General features: G+C 44.7%; 2 protein-coding genes and 1 long non-coding RNA gene across 5 annotated transcripts in view; all 3 read right to left on the reverse strand.

The window, feature by feature from the left end:
- Positions 1-535: 535 nt before the first annotated feature.
- On the reverse strand, positions 536-12,452 carry prdm15 (PR domain containing 15). Of its 2 annotated transcripts, none has more exons than XM_076274449.1 (25): positions 12,405-12,452; positions 11,562-11,601; positions 11,358-11,451; positions 10,955-11,108; positions 10,655-10,807; positions 10,353-10,452; positions 9,697-9,765; positions 9,118-9,357; positions 8,779-8,920; positions 8,401-8,522; positions 8,156-8,250; positions 7,887-7,974; positions 7,592-7,759; positions 7,169-7,263; positions 6,673-6,804; positions 6,252-6,395; positions 5,905-6,068; positions 5,375-5,454; positions 4,962-5,081; positions 4,285-4,416; positions 4,067-4,150; positions 3,539-3,714; positions 3,090-3,170; positions 2,607-2,813; positions 536-2,379 (listed from the first exon to the last, which is right to left on the reverse strand). In XM_076274449.1, the coding sequence occupies exons 2-25, from the start codon at positions 11,590-11,592 to the stop codon at positions 1,759-1,761; spliced, it is 3,492 nt and encodes a 1,163-aa protein (XP_076130564.1). In that variant the 5' UTR covers positions 11,593-11,601; positions 12,405-12,452; the 3' UTR covers positions 536-1,758. The 2 variants fall into 2 exon arrangements, with proteins under 2 accessions (XP_076130564.1, XP_076130563.1); XM_076274448.1 differs by having other exon boundaries at positions 7,580-7,759.
- Positions 12,453-12,971: 519 nt separating this feature from the next.
- Positions 12,972-14,799, reverse strand: LOC143111970 (uncharacterized). The gene is made up of 2 exons (XR_012984643.1): positions 13,405-14,799; positions 12,972-13,347 (listed from the first exon to the last, which is right to left on the reverse strand). It is a non-coding gene; the product is annotated as an uncharacterized LOC143111970 (long non-coding RNA).
- Positions 14,800-14,819: 20 nt separating this feature from the next.
- Positions 14,820-23,951, reverse strand: part of c2cd2 (C2 calcium dependent domain containing 2) — a 16,182-nt gene continuing 7,050 nt past the window's right edge. Inside the window, exons 7-14 of one of the 2 annotated variants that reach the window (XM_076274217.1) lie at positions 23,800-23,908; positions 21,261-21,325; positions 20,863-20,981; positions 20,153-20,318; positions 18,895-19,005; positions 18,600-18,727; positions 17,733-18,075; positions 14,820-15,375 (exon numbers count right to left, since the gene is read on the reverse strand). In XM_076274217.1, coding sequence (XP_076130332.1) covers positions 15,134-15,375; positions 17,733-18,075; positions 18,600-18,727; positions 18,895-19,005; positions 20,153-20,318; positions 20,863-20,981; positions 21,261-21,325; positions 23,800-23,908 — 1,283 coding nt within the window. In that variant the 3' untranslated portion in view covers positions 14,820-15,133. The remainder of the gene's footprint in view (positions 15,376-17,732; positions 18,076-18,599; positions 18,728-18,894; positions 19,006-20,152; positions 20,319-20,862; positions 20,982-21,260; positions 21,326-23,799; positions 23,909-23,951) is intronic. The other variant, XM_076274218.1, reaches the window with a different exon arrangement.

Below are 23,951 nucleotides of genomic sequence, written 5' to 3' on the forward strand. Positions count from 1 at the left end.
AGATTAAGTGACAAGGGCTGCATAAGAAAGGTGGGGGAGGATTGGGATTGGGGGGGGGGGGGGGGGGGGACCCCAACAAGGAGCACCCAAGAGCAACAGGGGCAAGGAAAAACTCCCTTACCAAGGAAGAAACCTTGGGCAGATCCACGGCTCAAGGGGCTAACCCAACTGCCAGGGGTCTTGGTGTGTGTTGGGGGGATGACAGGGGAGACGGGATAGTGTGTTGTGTATGTGGGGAGAGGGCAGTGTGCAATATGTGTGTTGGAGAAGCTTCCTCATGAGACAATGTGCTGTGTATTGGAGGGGGGGTGGGGGGCAGTGTGCTGTAAGTATGTTGGGGATTCATATCATATACAATGGGGGTTCATATCAGTGTGGTCTGGTCTGAGACACTGACAGGGTTAGGAAAAGTAGATTTAAAAGCTAAGAAATGTACATCTATAAGTAATAATGGATGGTTATGGTTGAAAGGAAACCACCTTGCATTACACAACAGATGAGATTCATATGAGACAAAGTAGTTTATTCATAGCATTTGTTCTGAGTTCTTAATTATCTACATTGTCTTACATGCTACACTTGTGATGTTGCATACATAATCATATGAACAGGACTTGTTTACACATATACACAAAGAAAATGATGTCAAAGCACATGTCAATTGTGTACCTTGTTTACCTTTCAATTATTTGAAACATGGACCCTGGTATAAAATACATTTTGTTTCATAAAAATAAAAAGCTCAAACATTATCAACAAGCATATCTACATCTACCGATTTAAAGAAGTTTTTCAGGCCTTTTGTAGCATTTCTTTTTTAATTTTCAGATGAACATAATCAAAGATAAAGAATCAATGGCAACAGATTTGACAAGAGAAACAATATTGGATAGTGCACTTTTGCTTTTGATCACATGGTCATTAAGGCATTTTTAGACAGAACCCCTTCTTTGGTTCATGTTAAAACTAATCAATAGTCAGTTTAGCTAGTAATCATCTTTGCTGTAACACTTCCTCTCTCCAATGTTATGCAATTGTGAGTACTGCTTTCAAAGGCATAACAAAGTGTCTTTTATGTAGACAGCATAGATGACAGCATTGTTGAAAAAGGTATCAAAGACCATAAGAGATTTGTTAGATCTTCCAGCATTAGTAACCAATTTCCAGAATGGGACCCAAGCCACCGTTAATAGTCCTGCAGTTCATAATGGTCTGACCTGGTGTAAACCCAGCAGAGGTAGTGCTTTTCTATTTCATAGCAGGGATGGGCCCACATGGCACAGATAGAAAATTGTGCCTTAAAATGTATAGCTGAGGAAGAGAAACACAAAACAAGACAAAGCAAATGTACACAACAGTGTGAACATGCTGCTTTTGACCCATGATGGCACAATAATGTATCCAGCACTAGAACAATAATTTTGACTGTTCTCATGATGGGCAAGTCCTTGATTATTTCCATGGCTTCATGAATCTTTACAATGCTTCAGAAATGCAAATCAAGTTAAAAATTAGATCTCATGATGTAATATTTTAAAACGACAACAACAAAAAAATGAAGATGATTGAATTGATTTTTAAATATTCTCACAACTGTCTGGAAGTGCATAGGAGTGGCGTGGGGAGTGTATAGTGATACAGGCACAACGTTGAGTGTATATGGCGTATATAGATACAGTACATCGATCTCCCAGTGGCATACCTCAACAGAGGCATGGTCAGTGTCTGAGCAGGTAGAAACTGTGGCTGGAGCTCCTCTCAGTAGCTGAACATCTGCTGTGCGGCTGTGGCCTGCTGCTGCTGGGAAGGCCCAGAAGCCTGGACCTGGATTTGCTGCGCCTGCTCCACCACCACCTGCTGCTGCACGCCGCCGGCTGCCCCCTGGGCTGAGACCGGAGCCCCCTGGGAGTCCGTCTGGCCAGCGTCCAGGGCCCCGGCGGTGGCGATGTGGGGCCCCTCGGCGGCCGATACGGGCCGCCACGTGAGGGCCGGCTGCTCCAGCTGGTGGGAGATGGGGTTGACGAACGTGGTGAGGTTGATGAAGTGGGCGACCGACTGGGCGCCTGCCGTCCCTCCCACAGCCCCCACGGATGTTGGGGCCCCTCCGACGCCGGCTCCGGCCGTCTCGGCTGTCAGCTCTGGGGGCCGGTTGTGCAGCATGGCTGAGCCGCTGACCGTGTCGAAGGTGACTGTGAGGATGGAGTTGTCCAGCGTGAGTGGCCGCTCGCTGGGTGTCAGCGGCCCCACGGTGACCGGCTGCAGACTGGTGAACTGGGCTGGTGCCCCGCCACTGATGGATGCCACTGTGATGCTGGGGAGACCCACCGAGTTGGACGGGGAGGACGCCGCCGACGCGCCCTGCTCAGCCAGGACCACCACCTGTACACAGTCACACGGTCGTCATGACAGCAAGACTGGGTGACCATGTGCTAAAATGTCAGTCTAATACTAATTACATGTTATAGAACTAAACATGAACTGAACTGAATCAAAATGCCTAATGTAGGTTTTCCAAGTGTAAAATGGGGATGTTGTACTGTAAGTACAGGGCCCAGAGGTAGAGTCGGACTGAGAGCTGGGCTTTCTGCTAGAACAGCTGGACAGACCTGTTGTATGCTTTGCACAGCGGAGCTCGTTTCGTCGCCCACCGTCCCCACGAAGCTGGCTCCTTTGGTGGGGAAGTCGGGGTACTCGTCGGACTCGGATGTCAGCTCGGGTTCCTCCGGCTGCAGCTTCTGCTTCTTCTTGGGCTGTCGGGTGGCCCGCTGACCCTTCTCTCCGGCCAGAGACGCCTTCTCCAGGGTCAAGGTAGGCTGGGGATGCAAAACCGGCAAAACTGACTGAATATGAGGAACTAAGGAGTATCTATAACCATATCAACAATGACTGAACACAGAGATGCAGAAGTAACAGAAAGAAAGCGTAAGTACACGTAGACTAATGACTTTAGGCTTTTGTTCATATATCTCTACATCCCTATGCAGAGGCACTGCTAGATAATTTGGGCCCCATGACCCGACAATAATTCTGGCCCCTCCGATAATATATAGTATTATTGGGGGGGGGGGGGGGGCAGATGTTGCACAGACCTGCACAATGCTGATAGTGGATGCATCAATGGTTGAGGTTCCATGGAGATGGTCAAAGTCATCTATTCTCACCGTTATAACCTGAAGTAACATAGAAGTTGGGAGAAGAGTGATGAGTGAGGATAATAAAACAAGCACATAGAGAAAAATAAGATGAATAGATGATAAATGAAGTGTGTTACTCCAATCTATTTGTTGTTTTTTTTGTCTATACTATGCCATTTACTGTCAAGCTGATAGACTGGAGACAGATGTTGGGGCTTGAGATAATAGTAGACTGTCCACCTGATTAATACACTAATCACTACACTAACAGCAGTAATGCCACCCAAATAATCAGTCTGTACGGTATGGAATGCATACATCCTTGTTGCCGTGACTGTGTGTGTGTGTGTGTGTGTGTGTGAGTGTATGTGTGTGTGTGTGTGTGTGTGTGTGTGTTGGCTCACCTCAGGGTGCTTGCGGCGCATGTGGCGGTTCATGGAGGCACGGGTGGAGACCTTGGTGCCGCAGAGGTGGCAGCTCTGGGCCTCCACCTTCTCGTGGGTCAGCTGCATGTGCTTCTGCAGCATGTACTCCGTCACATACTTCTTATCGCACACCGCACACGACCACGTCTTCCCCACTGCACGCACGGAGGGACAGAGAGGGGGACAGAGCGAGAGGGGGACAGAGCGACTTTGAGATTATAGACCCTTTACAGCATTTCAAACCTCATTTGAGAACCACTGACAGGGACAGAGAGATGTTTACTGCTGATACAATCTTTGACATTACAAAACTTTGTATGAGTATTTTTAACGTGAGTAAAGCCAGATGACACAGAGAGAGAGAGAGAGAGAGCGAGCGAGGAGGAAGGAAGAGACAAAAAATACATGAAATATATGACATAATGGCAGTCTATGAGTGAGTGAGTGAGTGAGTGAGTGAGTGAGTGAGTGAGTGAGTGAGTGAGTGAGTGTGTGTGTTGAACATACCTGTATGGATGAGCTTATGGGTCTCCATGGTGTTCCTCTCACTGAAGGTCTTTCCACACAGCTCACACATGAAGTCCTTTATGCCTGCACAAACACAACATACACAAAACCCCATTAGACAGATTGACGAGATGAAAATGTCCATCACTAAATGAGACAAAGTAAAAGATCATTCTGTAGAGATAGAAAGAGAAAGATGATTTTATTTTTATTTTTACCTGTGTGTCTCTTGTAGTGTTTGAGCATATTGACTTTCTGAGCGAACTTGCGATTGCACTCTTTGCACTCGTACTCCTTGATGCCCTTGTGTAGTTTCATGTGGTGCCTGAGGGCGTGTTTGGTCTTCATGCCTGCCAGAGAAAAATAGATCACAGACGACATGTCAGCCAAGGTCAACATGCAGAGTGCAAGAACAACACTCAGGAGTGCTCTTGGAAACCAAGAGAGTCCTTTGTTTAACCCCAAGGTGTAACCTAACCTAGCCTGTGAGAAGAACAGTGTTGCACTGGAATCAAGCAAGCCACCAACCACAAGCCAGAACCCTTGGGAGACTGGCGTGCCAACACAGAGGCTAAAACATGGGTGCTAGCATCAGGTGCTAGCGTCGGGTGCTAGCATCAGTTGCTAGTGTGTCCCTAAAGGTGTCGGGTAGTGAGGTTCACCCACAGCTCAATTATGGTCCTACTGACCTCGGGTACCAACAGAACTTAAATATAAATTAAAGTAAAATAAAGTAAAGTGAGTGGGATTTAGCATAGTTTTCATACAAAGCGACTGGGATTGGTAACGTCAAGTTGCGGAAACAAACCATTTCAACACTATCACTGCTCTACCACACGCTCCCATCCCAGTAACTCCATACCCATCTGCTCTTATTGAAAGAGCAAGTGCCCACCTTTGCCACACTCTGCACACAGGAAATCTCGGATGTTGTCGTGAACTCTGAGGTGCTCCTTCAGCATGTCCTTCCTGGCGAAGGACTTACCACACTGCTCACAGCTGTGGCTCTTCACCCCTGCACACGGGAGGAAAAACATTACGCAAGGAAATTATGGAAGAGAGTCCCTTTTTATGTCAGGTCCACTGCCAGACAAAGATAAAAATAACATTAAATGCATACACTGACTCTTCCTGTGTTTCAATTATTTGAATTACTCTGGAATGGATTTTTGAGCCACTGATTTCAAAGTTTTTAATATAACACATGATTCTGGAATATTCTGTAGCTGGATAAGAGCCCAGAATCAAATGCTCTCTGTGTCAGAACACTAAAGTGTTAGCACATCAGATAAGCTGCGGCAGTCTTACCAGTGTGGATAATTTTGTGTCTCTCCAGGTTGCCGATGCTGTTGAAGATGCGTCCACACATTTCACACGGGTGGATGTAGCTTTTGGGTGACAGGAAAAACAGAGGTGGGGAGCTGAATAACAACTCCTCTTACTTGCTATGAGAAGATCCCCAAATGATAAGCCAAACAGGATCACCCCCCCCACCACCCACACACACACACTCCTTATCTCAGCACATGAATGCACCTTTCAAACAGCTTAAGGCTGCTTGAAAGACAACACAGAGGCTGCATTGTTATCCTTCACTGAACCGCAAAGCTTTGTCTATTGTTTGTGTTAGTCTTGTACACCTTGAGCTTTAGGCTGCATACAAACTGTTTTCAGATGCTGTATAAAGTTTCATACGCTACATTCTGTTTTCCATTACAAAGGCATTGCACAGACATTGTTTAGAAAGCCAAAGGTGCACTTGTTATTTTATGTCTCATGTGGAGCTGAAGGTCTGTAAAGTGAGCTGTGGGAGCGGCAGGCTGGGGGGGGGGGCTTACCGCTGGACAGCGGGGTCAGGTAGCTGCTCACGGTGGATGACCAGATGGGCGTTATAGGTGGCCTTCAGGGCGAAGCGGCGGTTGCAGATCACACAGCCATAACCCCGCTCCTTATGAAGGTCCATTATGTGCTTCAGGTAGTCACGGCCCTTAGCAAAGGTTACCTGAACACAGCATGGGGACAGCACAGAATAGGGAGGAAGGAACAAAAAGAGAGATAGAGTGATGAGTGATTGAGTGAAAGGACAGGACACTTAATAGCTAGTTCAGATTCACAAGTATCATATCCTTAAGCCGTGACTGCTCTTGTAGTGTAGTGAGCTCTGTGTGTGCTTCCCCAGCCGTACTTGGCATTTCTTGCAGGTGTATTTGTGATGCTCGGGGTCGTCCTTGCCATCCTCCTCATCAGAGTTCTCATCACTCTCCTCCATGGAGATGCCAATCTTCTTGATGAACTCCTCCCTCTCTAGTTCATCCATCAGCGCAATGTCCTGGACGAGGGGGAAGTATCAACAGCTAATGGTCAGAGGAGCCACATCATAGATACATTAGCAGTAGATAAGCTTGTAATTACAACAAAAATCAATGGAAGCTGTTTCACTGTACTGCTACCCATTGTAGTTAGTATCAAACCCAAGACCTTGGTGTTGATAGCCACTTACTCTATCAGCTGGGCTACAAGAATAGGTCAAAGTTGTCTCGACTGAAACAAATGAGAGTGTTTCGATGTAATGCTTTTATTCGGGGGTGTTGGGTGAGGTATGCAACCTTGAAGTGTACGTGGATGTGGTCTCTGAGGACGTCTACGCGGAAGAACTTGCGTCCGCAGATTTCACAGGTGTACTTCTTATCTCCATGAGTCAGCAAATGTTTGTTCATGTTGCTCCTGCAGGAGAACACCTGAGCAGGAAACACAGACACACACACATAAGGCCTTTTTATAAAGACACACCCACAGACGCAGACAGATAGACACACATACACACATGGAAAAAACATATACACATACACACACACATACACACACACACACACACACACACAGCCACAGAGAGACACACAGAAAAAACACAGACACACTCACACACACACACAACCACGGACAGACACACGGAAAAAACACAGCGACACACACACACACCATAAATTCAAACACCATGACGGCATCAGATACGGAGCCATTATGCAAACATTTAAAATAGCTGAGACTAGGCTAGGCGTGACTCTAGTCTGCACTGGACCATCTCCTCCCATCTCCCCTCACCTTGCCACAGATGGGACAAGCCGAGGGCTCCTTCCTGTACTTGGTCCCCTCCTCCCCACTGGCCTCCATCTCCTCCCGCCTCAGGCTCTTTGGGCCTGGGGAAACGCCAACATGTCAGTTCACTTCACTTCATTTCACTTCCAAGACAAGGGGCCCTCATTTTAATGATGGGTAAGTCTTAAGTCTAACGTGGCACATGCTTATTTTTACACAGTATATGTAAAGTATATTTAAATTTGAACATACTGCCTGATAATTAGAGTAATGTTTGATCCATGCCTTTGACTTAAGACTTTAGACTTACAGTAGTCATTCAAATTAGAGCCCACTGTATTGAGTCTTGTTTAATGGAAGACGACAAGCGTGTTTAAGCACAGAGTAAGGTGAGGACTGCGGCATGCTGGGACTGACTTTGGCTCTCACCCATCACGTGGCGCCTCTGGTGGTCCTGCATGACGTCCTTGCGATAGAACATCTTGTTGCAGATCTCGCAGGCGTACAGCTTCTCGCCGTGCTTCTTTTTGTGTTTGGACAGGTTGCTGTTGGTGGAAAAGAACCGCGAGCAGATCTCGCACTGGAATGTCTTGTCATCTACACTCAAGAAAAAAAAAAAAAAGGGCACCATCAGTGCAACCATTTCTGATTTTCATATGACGAGCGTTAAATCAATTTCTTAGCGACGAGCAGTGATGGATAAAGTCAGCCATGCAAGTCTCACCTGTTCTACAGTTGTGGAATTTTAGTGCATTTTCAACCCGGAAGTACTTCTCACAGGTCACACATCTGTACCTGTATTCCACATCCGGCTGGGGAGAACAAACAAACACATTCACTAACATACACATGAGCACACACATACATATTAAGGCCAAGTCATTCGGTACTAAGATTCATCTTAAACGTTATGATCCTGCTTTTTATGTTGAAGACCAAATCAATGCTGAACAGAGAGGAAATGTGAAACCAATGGGTGTGACTGAGGCGTACCTCATTCTTGCTGTGCTTGTAGGAGATATGCTGCTTCAGACTCTCCTTACGACTAAACAGCTTCTCACACTCATCACATTTGAACAGTTTGTCACCTGGTACATATTTTTTTAAAGAAGACAAGAAAATAACAGGGTTTTGTTTGGTGAGCCAAACCATACTTGAAATGAGACATTTCAGAAGCCCTTTTTTGTGACCTCAACATCTGTTGTGGTTGTCTGGTGATGTGGAGAGTGGATACCCACCGTGGGAGCGGATGTGTCGGTTCAGGTTACTGCTGTTCTGGAACACCTTGTTGCAAAGCGAACACTGGTAGACCCGCTTATGATCTCCGGCCTGCCTCCCTGCATGCTTCCTCAGACCGGACCTTAGAGAGAGAGAGAGAGATAATTGATGAAAATCATTGAACAATTAAAAAACACAGAGGGAACATATGATAATTCAGGAATGCTTAATATCACATGCAGATAATGCTTCACTGTACATTTAAAAGGCAACACAAAACAGTCAAATAACTATTAGTCAAATAAACTATTTATCAATTAGTAGCATATACAGAGCCTAGTATATGTTCAGCATAATCAACTACGTTATTGGACTGGTGAGTTTGTTGGTGCCCTTACTTCCCAGTGGATGAGCGGGTCATCTGCTTAAGCTTGATGGCTCTGCCATCTGAGCCAATCACCAGGTGCGGGTTGTCTAATTGGGCCAATACCAGCTCTGGAGCCTCTGTGCTGAGAGCTTGATCAGACGGTGCTATGGAGTCTGGTGGTTGTAAAAGATGAGAAAAGGAGTTAATATAGAGGGAAGTATTTTCTCTTTCACACCACGAATAAAACACAAAGACATTCACTTTATAATGGCAGAGTGATCTGTCTCTGCTCTGATCTTATTTCAACAAACTAAACATCAATAAATACTTCACTTGAACACAGCCTTAAGTCCTAAACAGCCTCTCTGACCTTTGATGGACTCGGGTTGAGGAGTGGCGATTGCTTTGCTGTTCTTCGCCCTGCGTCCCCGGCCAGGCCTCTTCCTGGGTTCTGCGGCAGTCGGGGTGGCGGTGGCAGAGGTGGTGGTGCTGTTGGTTCTACTGTCCATTGTGCTCTCCAGGCTTTCAATGGGCGACTCTGGCTGGGCAGGTGGTTCTTCGAGGGCAGGATCCACCGTTTTCACGTCAGGTAGGTGGCTGAGCAGTTGGTCTGAAAGGAGGACAACGATGGCTGACTGGTCAGGGTCAGAGCTGTCTACTTTTCTTACGGTAATCTCATCCTAACAGGTGTGCACATGACAAAAAGTTGACAGTGTGACAGAATTTGGTCGACAGATACTAAGAAGGCCAATGCAGACATTACCAATCTCTATCATAGATGAGGCAATCACAGTGACAAGTGTGAGTCATACTGCTTACATAAATAAACATACCTGATGCTTCCAGCACAAACAGACACTAGCAAATACTGAGAGAGGAGCAGAGGCCGACATGCATTAAAACAGGCAGGTCCCATTTTGTTGAATAGCGTCTCATAAAGATGACCAACCTGTGTCATTCTCTGCACCTAGGGGTGGCTCTGGTTCACTTAATGGCTTGGTGGAGCTCACCTGGGGCTCTACAGTTAGAGAGAATAGCATCAATTAACAGGATGCATGGAGTAGAGCAAAAGCGTCACAATACGGGACAGACGGGGCAATTCTGACATTTATAGAACCATGTGTGCATTTAAACCAACATTGTCATTATAAAACATTATAAGACAAGGATTGTAGGTGGTCACAGTATAAAAAACGCTTTGAAAAGAGAGTAAGCCATTCACTTCAAAACAAATACTGACAAATTAAACAAATGAAATATACAACTGGGTGAAACTATCATTGCTAGTGTATTTCATATCAAGGATTTGTACTGTATGCATTGCCGTTTTCAAAGGAAGCCCAAAAAAATCAACAAACTGAGACAAGCTTTACTTTAAATAGATACTGGTTTGAATAGATTGAGAAATAATTATTTAATTAAGCACATTTAACTTTTACTGAAGTCAATTTCCCAGAACTGAATAGATTCATGTCTGCTATAACATAAAATATATCAAAAAAGAAGATCTTCACAACATACTGTAGTTCAGAGGGAGTGGGCTGAGTTTTCGCATTTGTCACATTTACAAGAGAAACACTCAACAAGTGAACAAGTGGTCTTCACCTGCCACAGGAGCAACAGGAGGTTTTAGAACAGGTTTGTCCATCTTCCTCGCATAGAAAGCCCCATACCACACCCTCAACTCTACTCCTGGAAGGACATCCTTTAAAACAGACGTAAAAGTCATCAATAATAGTATTGTTAAACAATATCAACAAAACACTTAGTTAGGATTTTTAATACCGTCCACACTCTAAATGACACTAAATCACACTCTATCTACCAGCATTTTTCTGATTTACAATCCTGACACTTTGACCGAATGTCATGAAGGGTTCAGATGCAATAGCCTCTAAATGGCATACCTGAGATGTGTTGAAATAGACCTCATCGTCCTGTTGGTAGGCAGTCAGATTCTGGTGGGTGTGGTCTCCCGCAGGTCGCACCATCATCATCCAGTTACAGTCATCCTCATTTGATGTGTCAAACCAGATTGTAGTCCCGTCCTTCTTAAAAATCTGTTGGGGGGGGAGGGGGGTCAACACAAAACAAAACAAAAGCATACTTACATATCCATACATTTGGTTACAGAAAACTCAAATTCATTGTTCCCAGTCTACGCTGGAAGATACAGTAGCATCCGCATGACAATTGCAGCCACTCACCCTCAGTGGGAATACGCTTTGTTTGTCCAAGTGCTGTACTCTTTTCGCCTCAAAGGGTCCGAACCGCGTGCGCTTCACCAGCTTACGGAGAACAAACACACCCTCCTTTCCATCATGGACTGACTTGATCTCCAGGCTGTCAGGAAGGGACGACCTAGAAAAAGGTTTAAAAAAAAGAAACAGATACAGGTCTCAATAGTGACTTGCTCTCAGTGTGGGACAATGTTACACCCTCTCAATTCTAAGTATATCAGATGCCCATGGGGTTTTCAACTGATCAAAAACAAATGTGCTTAAACCCATCAGTATGCCCCTCCCCCTTTTAAACTGAAAATAACAACAGAATAATGTTTTTTTTAAAAAGTCACCCATAATGTTTAGCAAACAGTGCTGGTTCACTAACCGGGCTCGACTCAGGACCAGCGAGTCGTTCACAGTGACCACAGGCCCAATCTCAGGACACTCTGCGTCATGGTACTGCCCACAGTCCTCACACCCTTAACACAACACAGAGAGCATGAGAAGCTAGGATCCATGCACAGACAAATATAACATATATCATCTAAACTGATACAAATAAATGTTGAAAGTATTAACATGCACTTACATATAAATTCATCTGTTGCTTGCTCTGCCATTTTGACAAACTACAAGAAGTGACAAAAGTTAGTGAAAAAGCCTATATTTAAACACACAATATTAACCAGTAATGTTTAACACGTACAGACAATGAATGAAACAAGGTGCAATCTGCTGTTGACCTTCGATCATATTCCAGCATAATTATATTTTTCTCAGTAGGCTAGTGGTTTAAAACATGAGAGAAGGGACAATACAAGCCACCTAAATAGGTAGGCCTATCATAACCACTGTCAAATAGTTAAAGGACTCCCAGGAGAAACATTTCACATGCGCAGATAATATAGAAATGTGTTAACAGTCAGTAGGCCTCCTCATTTACAACAGTGAAATCTGTTTTCAACTTTTATAAATTAGTTATTTTGGAAGCCACTATGGGTAAATACGCTAACTTATTATTATAATTAAAGAGGGAGAGGGGAAGAAAAACAACTGAAGCCAATGCTGTATGAATGACACGGCAACGGCACCCTAACAAGCAACAACCCGCATAGGGAGTGTACAGTAAATACAATCCGGTAAAAACGGGATCCGGGTTTCTGTAGATTCCAAACTGTAGCCGGGTTTTAACTCCGATCTTAGCCCGCTCGGTCTCTTTCAGCAATGCAAATGTAACAAAGAACAATCGGCATGGCGGATGGAACGGAGACGGAGATCTCATCTGGAGCCAGTACATTTGAATGTCAAAACGGCGTCAAAATGATCTTTCTCGTACTTTCTGCCACCATTGTGCAAATTACCAACATACCTATAATGTTCCCACGTGAGTATTACATGCAAAAGTTGCACAAGTTAGAAATAAAAAGGTTACCTGTTTTTCAAACGACTACACATTCAGTGAATCCTGACTCCGGGTTCCAATCCGCTCCAGAAACCGCGCAGGACCGGAAATAAGCGGTAAAGACAGGATTGTGGGTAGCGTAGTTCTGAAGTTTGTTTCAGTTTGATGTTAGGCCTGTTAGGATCACTCCACACACCAGCGACTGGATTATGCAGTGATACATTTGTCATACAAATTGCTGCTGCATAGTTAAAGGCATAAATGAAAATACTGTAGAATGCAGAGTATCAAAATGGCAATGAAAGAAATTTGCAGTGAATGATAGAATTATGGTTATTTTTTCATTCATTCATTCAACCTTTATTTATTCTTGGAAGTTTGTTGATAGGCCTAATTTTCAGTGATGCCGAGATTACAATAACAATAAAACAACAAAAGAAATAGTAGACAATAGTTGTAGTGAAATACATTGCATTGTGTTCCTTAAACAGCATTTCCTTCTTTGCAAAATCTGTATTGTTTTCTTCAAGGTTTGATGTTAAATATATGGCCGGTGGCTCCCGAAAAAACCAAATAAAAATAGCCAACACATCAATCTGATTATTCAGTCATATTTTTATTGCTTAGAAAATATATATAAACCTGATATGTTAATTTGCTTTAATCCCTGCATAACACTGACTGACTCCTGCACAGGCATTCAGGCTGTCTGCACAAGCAGAGAGGATGAAAAGCTTCTTGACCGGCCATTTCAAGATCAATGCATTTTTTCAGGTTGTATAGACTGCCATTCTCATTGCATATTTTGCATATTGTATACATACAATATGGTGTGACATTATCTGGGGTGATAAAGGGTTGTACGACTCACAAGACTTCAAAAGCCACATTTTCAGTAAGACTGAGCGAGCGGTCAAGCAACTGCAATGCTTCCGGTTAAATACCAGTAGCTCAGGTTAGTTCAAGTGCACACCTGAAGCAAGCCATTCTGGTGATGTGGAGAGTAGCTCAGGTTAGTTCAAGTACACACCTGAAGCAAGCCATTCTGGTGATGTGGAGAGTAGCTCAGGTTAGTTCAAGTACACACCTGAAGCAAGCCATTCTGGTGAGGTACTAGATTTCATTTTTACAAGGGCTCCTCTAAGCAAAAACCCTCTAGATGGGATGTTAGGTATTCTACCTGCCACCCTAAAAAACAGGAAAGATTAATAGGCAACCTTTTCACACCACAGAACTGCACTTCAGGTGACATGGTACTTGGCAACAACCAACCAACTGGAAGCAACACCACCATTTCACCACCATGAAACGTATCTCAAATGTATGTTCAACTGCATCATAAAGTCAGTCAGGTGTTACTGTATGATTCAAACCAATTGCAACCAGACGTGATTATTCAATGGAAAGATCAAACCTGAAAGCACAATGCCTTGAGATAGCATTTCAGCTCAGTTTTCGTTTTTCCTTTGGTTCATTCTGCACATCAAAATGCCTTATACACACAAAAGTGTAAATGAAGGAATGTGTTTAAAAAAAAAGGAGGGATGGAAGGGAATGTACATATTTACATAAACATATTTTGAAGAAAGTAAATGTTTAAAAAAGAACCAAACTGCATTTAACATAAGATTTCATCACAGCACTCATTAAGTAAAATCTGCAAAAACAAAACTAAGTGGTGTATGATAGTGTTGATGTTATGAAATAAGGTAAATGATAGACACTGGGTTTGTTATTCAACAATAACGATACATTCTCAGGAACCTCAAAACAAAGGGATCTTCACAGTAACGTGAGCGTCACCTCAAAGCTGACTGACTGAATGAAATGGGCGTGCTGGACTTGATTGCAGTCGAGCACTTAGCAATACCTCCCATTAGCATCCGCCAAAAACAGTGGAACTGACTGGTCTCCCTTAGTCATGTCTAAAAACAAACAAACAAACAAACAACCATAAACAAACAAAATTGCCATTCAGAGCCTCAAAGTCTTGATGGGCACCCAATGTACAAAATGGATTGGACGATCGGCAACGGAACATCACTTAAGCCCTCCCTCGAACGAGTCCTGAAGGTTGAAAAATTCTCTTTAGCGTTTGTGCAAATCAGGTCAATGCCGCTGCATTCGCTGTCCATCTTCTCAAGGCGATGGCTACATGCTGCCACAGAGGTCAAGAGGGCGACAGCCTTGCATACAGTAGAGAAGGGCAAAAAAGGCCACATATGCAGAACACCTCTCCAAATCAAAATCTGTTCATCATCATTAACGTTTGCATCTGGGAATGAAGGGAGAAAGCAAGCCTGTGCATAAGAGAGCGAGAGAGAAGAGTGTGAAAGAGGAATGGCAAAAGAGAGAAAGAAAGGGAAGGAGAGCAAGAAAAAGAGACAGAGGGAGGAGAAAGAGGAGAGGAAGAAGGGAAGGGATGGGATGGGGGGGGGGGGGGGGGGGGCTTAGGGGGTGTTCTTCCACATCTCTGTTACGGTCAGTGCACTCATAAGGTCTGAGTGGCCGTTGGAAAGCAGGGTTGATTCAGTGGGTGGGCCCAGGAGGAGGAGGAGGAGGAGGGGGTGATGAGCTGGGCTGCTTAGGGGGGGCAGCAGCCCCGGATACTGGACCCGCTGACCAGGAGGACGGCCTGGGCAGAGCAGGAGGGGGCGACGTGGGGGGCAGACGCAGAGGGGTGGTGGTGGAGGAGGAGCGGGCCAGCGGCGCCCGCCGGGAGAGGGCATAGGCGCCGGGCACCACGGGCAGGCACAGGCTCACGCAGGCGGCTCCCCGGCACAGCCGTTGGCGCGGTTCTTGGACCCCTTGTGGAGGAGCTTGCGGTTGATGATGCGGCGCAGCGTGGCCGTCCGGCGTTGGCGCTCGCCCACTGCCTCCGCCGCTACCCGCTCCGGCTGCTCCAGGTACACCAGGTCGTTGTGCGACTGGCTCATGCCCGGTTCCTTGCGCTGGTGCCGCCGGCGGAAAAACAGCTTGGCACTCTTGTGGAGGAAGCTGCCTGTGGACGGGAATGGACAACAGTCTCATCACAGGGCAATGACACTCTCTAAAGGGCTATGTGCTCTCCTATAGACCCCTTCAACTTCATAAACAAACATGTGCGTTCCTAATGAATTTCCGGTGGCACAGAAAACAACATTGAGCTAATGGTAGCTTGGGAATAAACATAAATAATAAATAAAAATGTAAACATCAACATTTTGTAGAACATTATGCTAAAGACTGATTCATTTTATTTCACAGTATCTGCATTGGTTCAACCGGAAACCCACTAGGAACAGACTGAAAGGGTCTATACAACTCATACACAGACATTAAGACAACACAATAACACAAACACCACTAGCTGAGTGGATCTAACACTGGTCATGATCCTAATGGCTATAGCACACTTAAGACTTTCTTTTTTTAATGATAATAAGGAAATCTGGAGCCAAGTTTACCTAAGTAGACCGCCATAATTTATCATGTGGTCAATTATCCACTACAGTGAAACAGTACTCACAAGAACAGGTTAAAAGCTTTGCTTGCTTTGTCAGTTATACATTATAAGGTGTTTTGCTATACTGTTTTAATTAAGCATGTTTTTAACAGAATGGATGTAAAGTCAAAGATGTTAATGCACATGTAATATAAAGCCTCTCACAACTTTCATATCAAGGACACTACACTTGTTTTATTTTTTTACTGCTTTACTGTCAAGTGACTGTCTGTGATTCCTACATCTATGCAAACTCTGCTAACTGTGCGCTTGAAACAATCAGACTACTAGTGCACCAAAGATAACCGTCTTCCAACCTGCACTTGTGTAATGTGCCAGTTAAGTAAATGCACCGTGCAACATCCACCAAATGGTGGCAAACAGTAGCCTCGTGCTTCACCCAGCCCTTCACCCTTGCCCTTATTTTAAAGAGACAAGCCAATTAGGTTATGCAAGCTGTGGCGGAGCACCTTAGGACACTCTTTTAAGAGCTTCATTCATTCATTCATCAAGTCTTTTGTAATCAAATCTTTTTTCGTCCTCTAGAGAATGGTGCATGAGAAATTCGAGTAACTAACCCTGGCGGTCGCTAATGAAAGTTGAAAAGGGGAAGTGAAGTGCTGTTGCAAAACTGTGTGTGTGTGTATTCTGAAATGTACTGAGCTTACAGCAGTGTTTACAGGGTCATGTATTGTTTTGACACAGCATTACCTCTACTGGAGGAAATGAGAACATCTCTAACTCTCTACTGGAGGAAATGAGAACATCTCTAACTCTCTACATGTCCTGCGTGATCACAGCCCTAAACAGTCTCTACTCCACTACAATAAGCCCCCGAGGACACTTACGCAGCAGATACTTTGTGGTTAACACTGGCTTCCTCTTTAAGATGGCAAAGAAGAAGGGAGGAGAAAAAAGGGGAGGTGGAGAAGAAAGAAGAAGATGAAGAGGAGGGGTAGAAAAAGAAACTCAATGGAGAGGGGAAGCAACAAGAGGACAGAGAGAAAGACAATGAACAACCACGCTGAGCAGAAAGACAGAAAAACATGAGTGACATCAGGTGACCAAAGGTCTTGGCTGAGGCTACTGGGTCCACTAGAACAGGATGGTGCTGACTGTAGCTGGACATTGGCCAGCACATCAGTTCCAATAGGGCTTGAGGGAGACTAATAGCAATATGATATTACCTTACTTAGTTCTTTCTCACTGGGAGACTCTTTTTCACACAGTTGTTTCTACTACATGCAGTTCGGACCAAATAAACTGCGGTGTATTAAGGTTAAGGTAACAGATGGCTGTTGATTTAGACATTGTAGAGGCATGTGATAAAACCCTATGGTGAAAATGGTGCGCTCTACCAAAACAACAGAGTGGATGTTGATGGAGCTGCTAAAACCTCTCTGGGGAAACCAGTGACTCTTGACTGGCCAGACAGTAGAGTAAGAGACAGAAATGGCAATGGCTACCATCAGGCTGTCCTCAGTCACCCAGGTTCCATCAACATCCCTGCTGGTGCTAGAAGAATTTGTCTGGACTGACTACCAATTCATAAAACGTTTAAGAAAATGTCACAGCTTCTATGCCCCAATAGTTTTACTTTGACTGTTGTGTATTAATATACACACATACACTCACACCCTCTCTCTCTCACACACTCTTTCTCTCTCTCTCTCTCTCACACACACACACACACACACACACACACACACACACACACACACACACACACACACACACACACACACACACACACACACACACACACACACACACACACACACACACACACACACACACACACACACACACACACACACACACACACACACACACACACACACACACACACACACACTCTCTTCCTTGTGCCTCACCTTTGCCCTTTTTGGAGCCGGTCTCGGACATGCAGAGCGAGGCCTTGTCTGCGTCGGGGTCCTCGCCCGTCTGGCTCTCCCAGTCCTCCACCCCGGCCCCCATGGCCACCGCCACCTCCGCCCTGGCCGGCCCCTCGCCCAGCCCCACCAGGGGGTCTCGGGGCTGGGGGGCGCAGGCGCTCGGCTCTCCCACCGCCGCCGCCGCTCCTGCTGCTCCTGCTGCTGTGGGGGAGGGTGGTGCTCTGGCTGCGGACTCCTCCTCAGACACCTGAGAGAGCGAGGCGTCCATGGCAGCGGCGTAGCCGGCCATCAGGGCCAGTTCCTCGTCCTGGGAGAGGGGCGCCTATGGGATTGGAGAGCGGGGACAAGGCAAGGCCATTTACTCAGCACATCACCTATACAGTTGCCATTCAAAGTACTTTACAAACAAAGATATAAGCACATAGAAAACCCTAGCAGAAATACAAGATCCCAGAGTACCGGTAATGACAAATAAAAGGCAAATACGAGAGTCTAAAGCCTACGGGAGACACCACATGGTGACCCAGAAGCTACTGAAACAAGTCAAGGAGGGGCAGAGTGGATTACCCCTGTGTGAAAAAGACCAGCATGACATGACAGTTGTAAACTAATATAAGGCCAAAGTAAAATAAGCGTTTCACAGCCTCTCCCCACCCACATTAAAAACCACAGCGTAAGTCAAAAGAGCTCTTAGCCTCATCTCATAATCCTGTCAATCATCAATAGATTTGATAAAGGGGGGTGGGGGGGATATATGTTAATAGTCATGGAGATCACAGATTAACAAGGAAGAAGCCGCTGTGGTTCTCAGGGTGTGTGTGTGAACAGGAAACGGCAGTGCTGCACCTTGGTCACGCCAGAGATGATGATGGTGCTCTTTTTCACCGGCGACTTGAGCTTCTGCCGCGCCGACTCCTGCAGCTGCCGGATAGCCGCCTCGGCAACCGGATCTGTCCCGTTCAGCATCAGCAGCTCTGAGATGGAGGCAGATAGACAGACAGACATCTATCAAAACCACAGACTGGCAGAGAGCCTAAAATACACCCATCCATCCATTTACTAACCGATACAGATGGGGTTACATATTCAAAGACATTTCTGATGAGTATTAAAGACATACTGTATGTGGCCTTCCACCTACCAGTATCTGAGGAAGACAGGGCCTTGCTGACTGTGGCCCCCAGCATGCAGGGTTGCTCAGACACTCTCCTCTCAGAGAGCTTGGCTTTGGTTGGAGGCTTCATTGGGGTTTCTGCAAACCACACACACACAAAATAATGGATTTTGCTTGACTATATACCAGTATTTTTGTTAATACGGTAGCAGGGCTTAAAATTCATTTTTCAAAATGGGGGGAATTCCCCCCTTAGGTTATTCATGTAGGGGGGATTTACACAATTTAGGGGGGAGGGGGGGGATTGCAATTTTGATACTTAAAAAAAAAAAAAAGTGTTTGATTTTGGGGCCCCCACCACCCTGACGTCATCAGTAATATATACTGTAGTGGGATAATTCACAACAGTGGACATCCTAGATTCTGCTTGACTCCACACACACACAAGCACACTGAAAATTATTGCTTATGTGATATGTTTCTATTTCATATATTTTTAAATTCACATAGAGTGTATTTAGTTAAAAATGTATTTTTTAATGTATAGCATTTTACCAGTAATAACTAGTAGCTAAACATATTTAGTAATTTGAATGCTTCATATTGACGTTTAAACTATAACACTTAGGCATATCTTTAATGTGGTGTGTAGGTCTAATTGAGTGCACATTGGTGATGAGTAGGTGTAATTGAGTGCCTGTCACTTTAAATAAAATACGTGAGAGTAATTAGCCTCCCTTCAGCCTTTTAGGCTAGTCGCTAGTGAATAAAAGTTGTGCATAGTGCATAAGGATATGTGGATGCAATTCATTATGTTTTCTATGTCATTAGATAAAATTAATGTTCAAAAAACTAACAAGTTAAAGACAATCTTTCTGGGATCAAGTGTTGACGTGACCTGAGCTAGGATAGTTACCAAGGAGCTCTTTCCAGATGTAAAAGTTTGCCATGCTGCGTAGCCTATTTGCGTAAGCGCAAAGTGGTTCTCTCTCTCTCCGTGTGTGTGTGTCTGCGTCTGCATGAGGCTATGTTCAATTCAACTCGGTAGTTGATCCGTCCGGTCAATAGGACCGCATTCACGCCACTTCATGATTATATTAACGTCAGACAGGCCGTAAGTGTATGCGGGAATTTCTCGCATTATGATGGCTAGAGTTGCGGGACTTGAACAAATTATGCGCAATACCCGCAATCCCGCAGTGAAATTTAAGCCCTGGGTAGTAAATGTAGACTCAATTTTAGGTCAGACAGAGCGAGACTGAGAGATGTGTGCAGTCGGTTTTACCCAGGAGCCCCGGCGGTAGAGGCCGGCCTGGCTTGCTCTTGACAGCGGTGATGGTTGTGACCACGGTGCCGCAGGGCATGACGGTGCGGTCCATCTCCACCTTCTTGGAGGCGGCGGGGGTAGGGGTCTGCCAGGTGCGTACCTCACTCGGCTCGAGGTAAGTGAACTGAGAGAGAGGGAGGGACGACAGTCAACAGCCACTCAGATCACTAGACAAATATGCCTTATTCTCATGTATCATCCAATCACAGGTGGTGATATTAAGGCTTGTTTAATACACGCACAAAGCAAATAAACAACACCTGGGCAAAAAAAAACATTGCAAGTGTAGTGCATAGTCCAATATCACTTTGTTCATTTGCCTTTTTATGTTTGTGTAACTTCAGCTGTAAATCTCTGATGGGAAGAGAGTACAAATCGAGTGCATATCAAGTCTGCTCTTGTTCCTGAGTGCAGCTGTCTGTGGGTGAGGCTTATAGAGCTTGCTGCGACGCTCAGAATGCAGCTTGTTCTTGCGTTACATTATAAAAGGTGGTCTGGCATTTTTGAACGCAGTGATTTCAAAAATTCACTTTGCTTGGCTGGAGATGCATTTGAATAGATGTACAGTTCTAGTCACATAGCTTGGAGACTCTTGGTGTTACTAAAATCAGCCTTTCTTTAAAATAAATAAAGGAAAACATGCTTGGTGTTATGTCAATTTACTTTACCTCAGTAGTTAGTGTCCCAATCACCACATCTTTGGTCATCAGTGCAAAAGTCTGCTGTCCTTTGGGTTGCTTCTTCACAAGATCAAAAGGTACGGACACCTGACCCACCAGGCTGCCTGCTGACACAAAGCATCTCCATCACACATACACTGTCTATTGCCCCTTCAATGCTGTTTAGTGTTAGTGAAGAACTCTCTCTACAAGTGGGATCTGCTGATGATGAAAGCATCTGAGAGAAAGAGTGATGCTACGGGATTTGTATGTAGTTACCATTACGTCTTTAGCAATATTGCTGAAAAGAACAAACCCTGTCCAGAATATGTGAACATGAAACTCTACCCACATTGGGCATACCTATTCTTCTTCTTGAGGGTACTTGAGAGACTTGGCATACTTACTCTCTTGAGGACTCCCCGTATTCAAGAGCTGAATATTGAGCTCTTTGGATCTCCCATTCAGCTCACTACAAAGACACACAAAACAGAAGAGAAAGAGAGAGATTTAGGCTAAAATGACAAAATGCAGTGAACTGCTGAATCGAAATGAATTCCTTCATCAGTAATACAATGATTGTGTCTAAAGATTTTAGTCTTTTAAGAAGTCCTGTAGCAACAACATGAGTAAAATGGCACTACATTCATCTGATCAGGATGTTTACAGATTACTAAAAGGCAAAGTTAGAATTTGGCCATTGTAATACCTCTAGTGTTTAGTGTACATTACATAAGCCTGCTATCAGCATTACATACATCAGTGGTTCTTAACTGGTCTGGCTTTGGGACTCACAATTTCCCAGGTACATTAAATCGCGACCCATATATTTTTTTAGCGTGCAAGCCAATGGATATGGTGAGCTACATGATAAGACACGCAAAGTGCCTATAGGTCTACTTGTTTGGAACATGCTGATGTTTGCCATTACATTTGTGAAGTCTTCAACTCCTGATGTCACATTTCAAAGTCTACTCGACAAGTTTGTCTTTGACAGGGGTGCTGTGTTTCCATGTAGCATTTTAATTTTAATGGTTTCATGCTCTCATGTGCCAGCAATTCACTGTACACCATCACTGAGGTTTTTGTCCTATTTTGTCCACAATTTAAGTGAATCCATATCCTAGTTCAAATATTCAGGGTCATAGTCAATAGTCAATAGACCTCTAAAGTTCGCCTACAAAAAAGGAACCAAAGCTGGCATCTTTGCCCATATAAGGAGATCCAGGTGTTAATTGAAGCTAACTACCTATGGCAAGTTGTACCTATGTGCATTGTAAGTTAGCTCTGGGGTAGCAAAGATCAAAGTGTGCCGTCTTCACGTACCGAAGATCACAGTATCCACTCGAAGGCAGAGGAGAAAACTGTAGAGCAAAACGTCTGCATTTCCCATTTCTTTGGGCAAAGATGATAGCCTTTTGTAGGCGAAACTTCAGAGGTCTATTTGCATTTACCACTAAAATGATGTCTAACATGACCGGTCACATACACATTGAGTCCGTCTCAAATGGTGTACTTACGTGAGTACACTTTCGTGTAGTACACTATGTGCACTGTGTGCTTACTGGCGGAGTGCGCAAATTTTAACAAAATAGTATTGTCTCATATCAAACACTAACTCCGTGCACTTCACGGAAATGACGATCGCAAACATTTTAACATAACTTTATTGGCGTCCTCAACTCGACAGTGACATGGTCATACTGTGTCAAAACATAAACCGTTTATGTTATAACTTGCTTGTACCTCCGTAAAGTCTGTTTTCCACTGCTGCTGCTTCAGCTTTCTCAACCGCGATTTCCACGAGTTTGAAAACGCTCCCTCCCCTTCCGCTATTTGGCCAAGATGGCGTCCGTTAAGGGCGAAAAGTGTCCAGCGTTGCACACTCAGCTTTTTGACCGTTATGAGTGCACCATCCGGGAACTTGCAGCGCCCTTCGTGTCGTTGGAATTGTCAGTGTGAACACCCTTATGCACTCAAATTAGGTATTGTAAGTGCAGAAGTACGCGATTTGAGACAGAGTCATTGTCTATGTCCATGGCAATGACTGACATACGAATAAAGTCTATCAAAATAAAAGTCCATATTAGATCTGATACGGTAGCATTTCAAATGTTTTACCACAAGCTCTGCGACCCACCCAGAACGGTTCCGCGACCCACTTTTGGGGCCCGACCCACCGGTTAAGAAACACCAATCTATATTATATGCCTACACTTTGCATTACACTAAAGGTGATGATACATGGAGCATTGTTTTGAGCAATGTTGCTGGGCAACAACACAGCCGGTTCCATGTGTTCTGATTGGATGATCATAAAACTTGGCCTACTGATGATTCAAGTATCTATGGGAATGTGCCAGAACAGCTACACTCAGGAACACTGCCCAGCAATATTGCTCAAAAAGCTGACCTTGTGTATTATCAGCTTAACTGAACACTTCAAATGCATTAGCTGTAGTACTGTGGTTGTTTCATTGACCTGCCCTTTAATAGAAAATAGACATCAAAGCACTAGCTACTACGATGCGATGCTGACTGACCACTTAGCAGCCTGGTGTTGCCTTTGCATAGCAAATCCCCCCCCCCCCCCAAAAAAACAAAAAAAACAGCACACAGCAATGACTGTCCACCGTCAACTAGCATGTAGGCGTAGGCAAGTGAAGCAGTCAGTCAGAGTTTTTCTTGACGGCTCAGACGATACAACATGTTCGACAACATGCTGGAGCTACAGATGCTCACTGACCAGCCAGAAGTTGAGACATGGTCTGCGGTTCCTATTAGACTGAACTAAACAACCTATATGTAGATATCTGTTATGAAGGAAACTCGAAAGGCCATCCCTTTCTGGCTAAACTGCATAGTCTATACACATCCCTTTCTGGCTAAACTGCCTAGTCTATACGGTAAGTAGATGTCTGTTATGTAAGTGTGAGCGTGACTCACAATATGAAGGGCTGGTCCCAGGAGGGGTTGGTGATGTCCTTTAAGACAGAGCTGCACAGCCTCTGGGGCGGGTCATTGAGCTGGAGCACACACTGGGGGCTCATGCTGCCTGCAGGTCAGACCGGGAGAGAGAGAGAGAGAGAGAGAGAGAG

The sequence above is a fragment of the Alosa pseudoharengus genome, unplaced genomic scaffold, assembly GCF_046254945.1.
Source record: "Alosa pseudoharengus isolate Yale_2024_CS ecotype anadromous, Long Island Sound unplaced genomic scaffold, YU_APseudo_1.1 YU_APseudo_1.1_scf_8, whole genome shotgun sequence".
NCBI lineage: Eukaryota > Metazoa > Chordata > Actinopteri > Clupeiformes > Clupeidae > Alosa > Alosa pseudoharengus.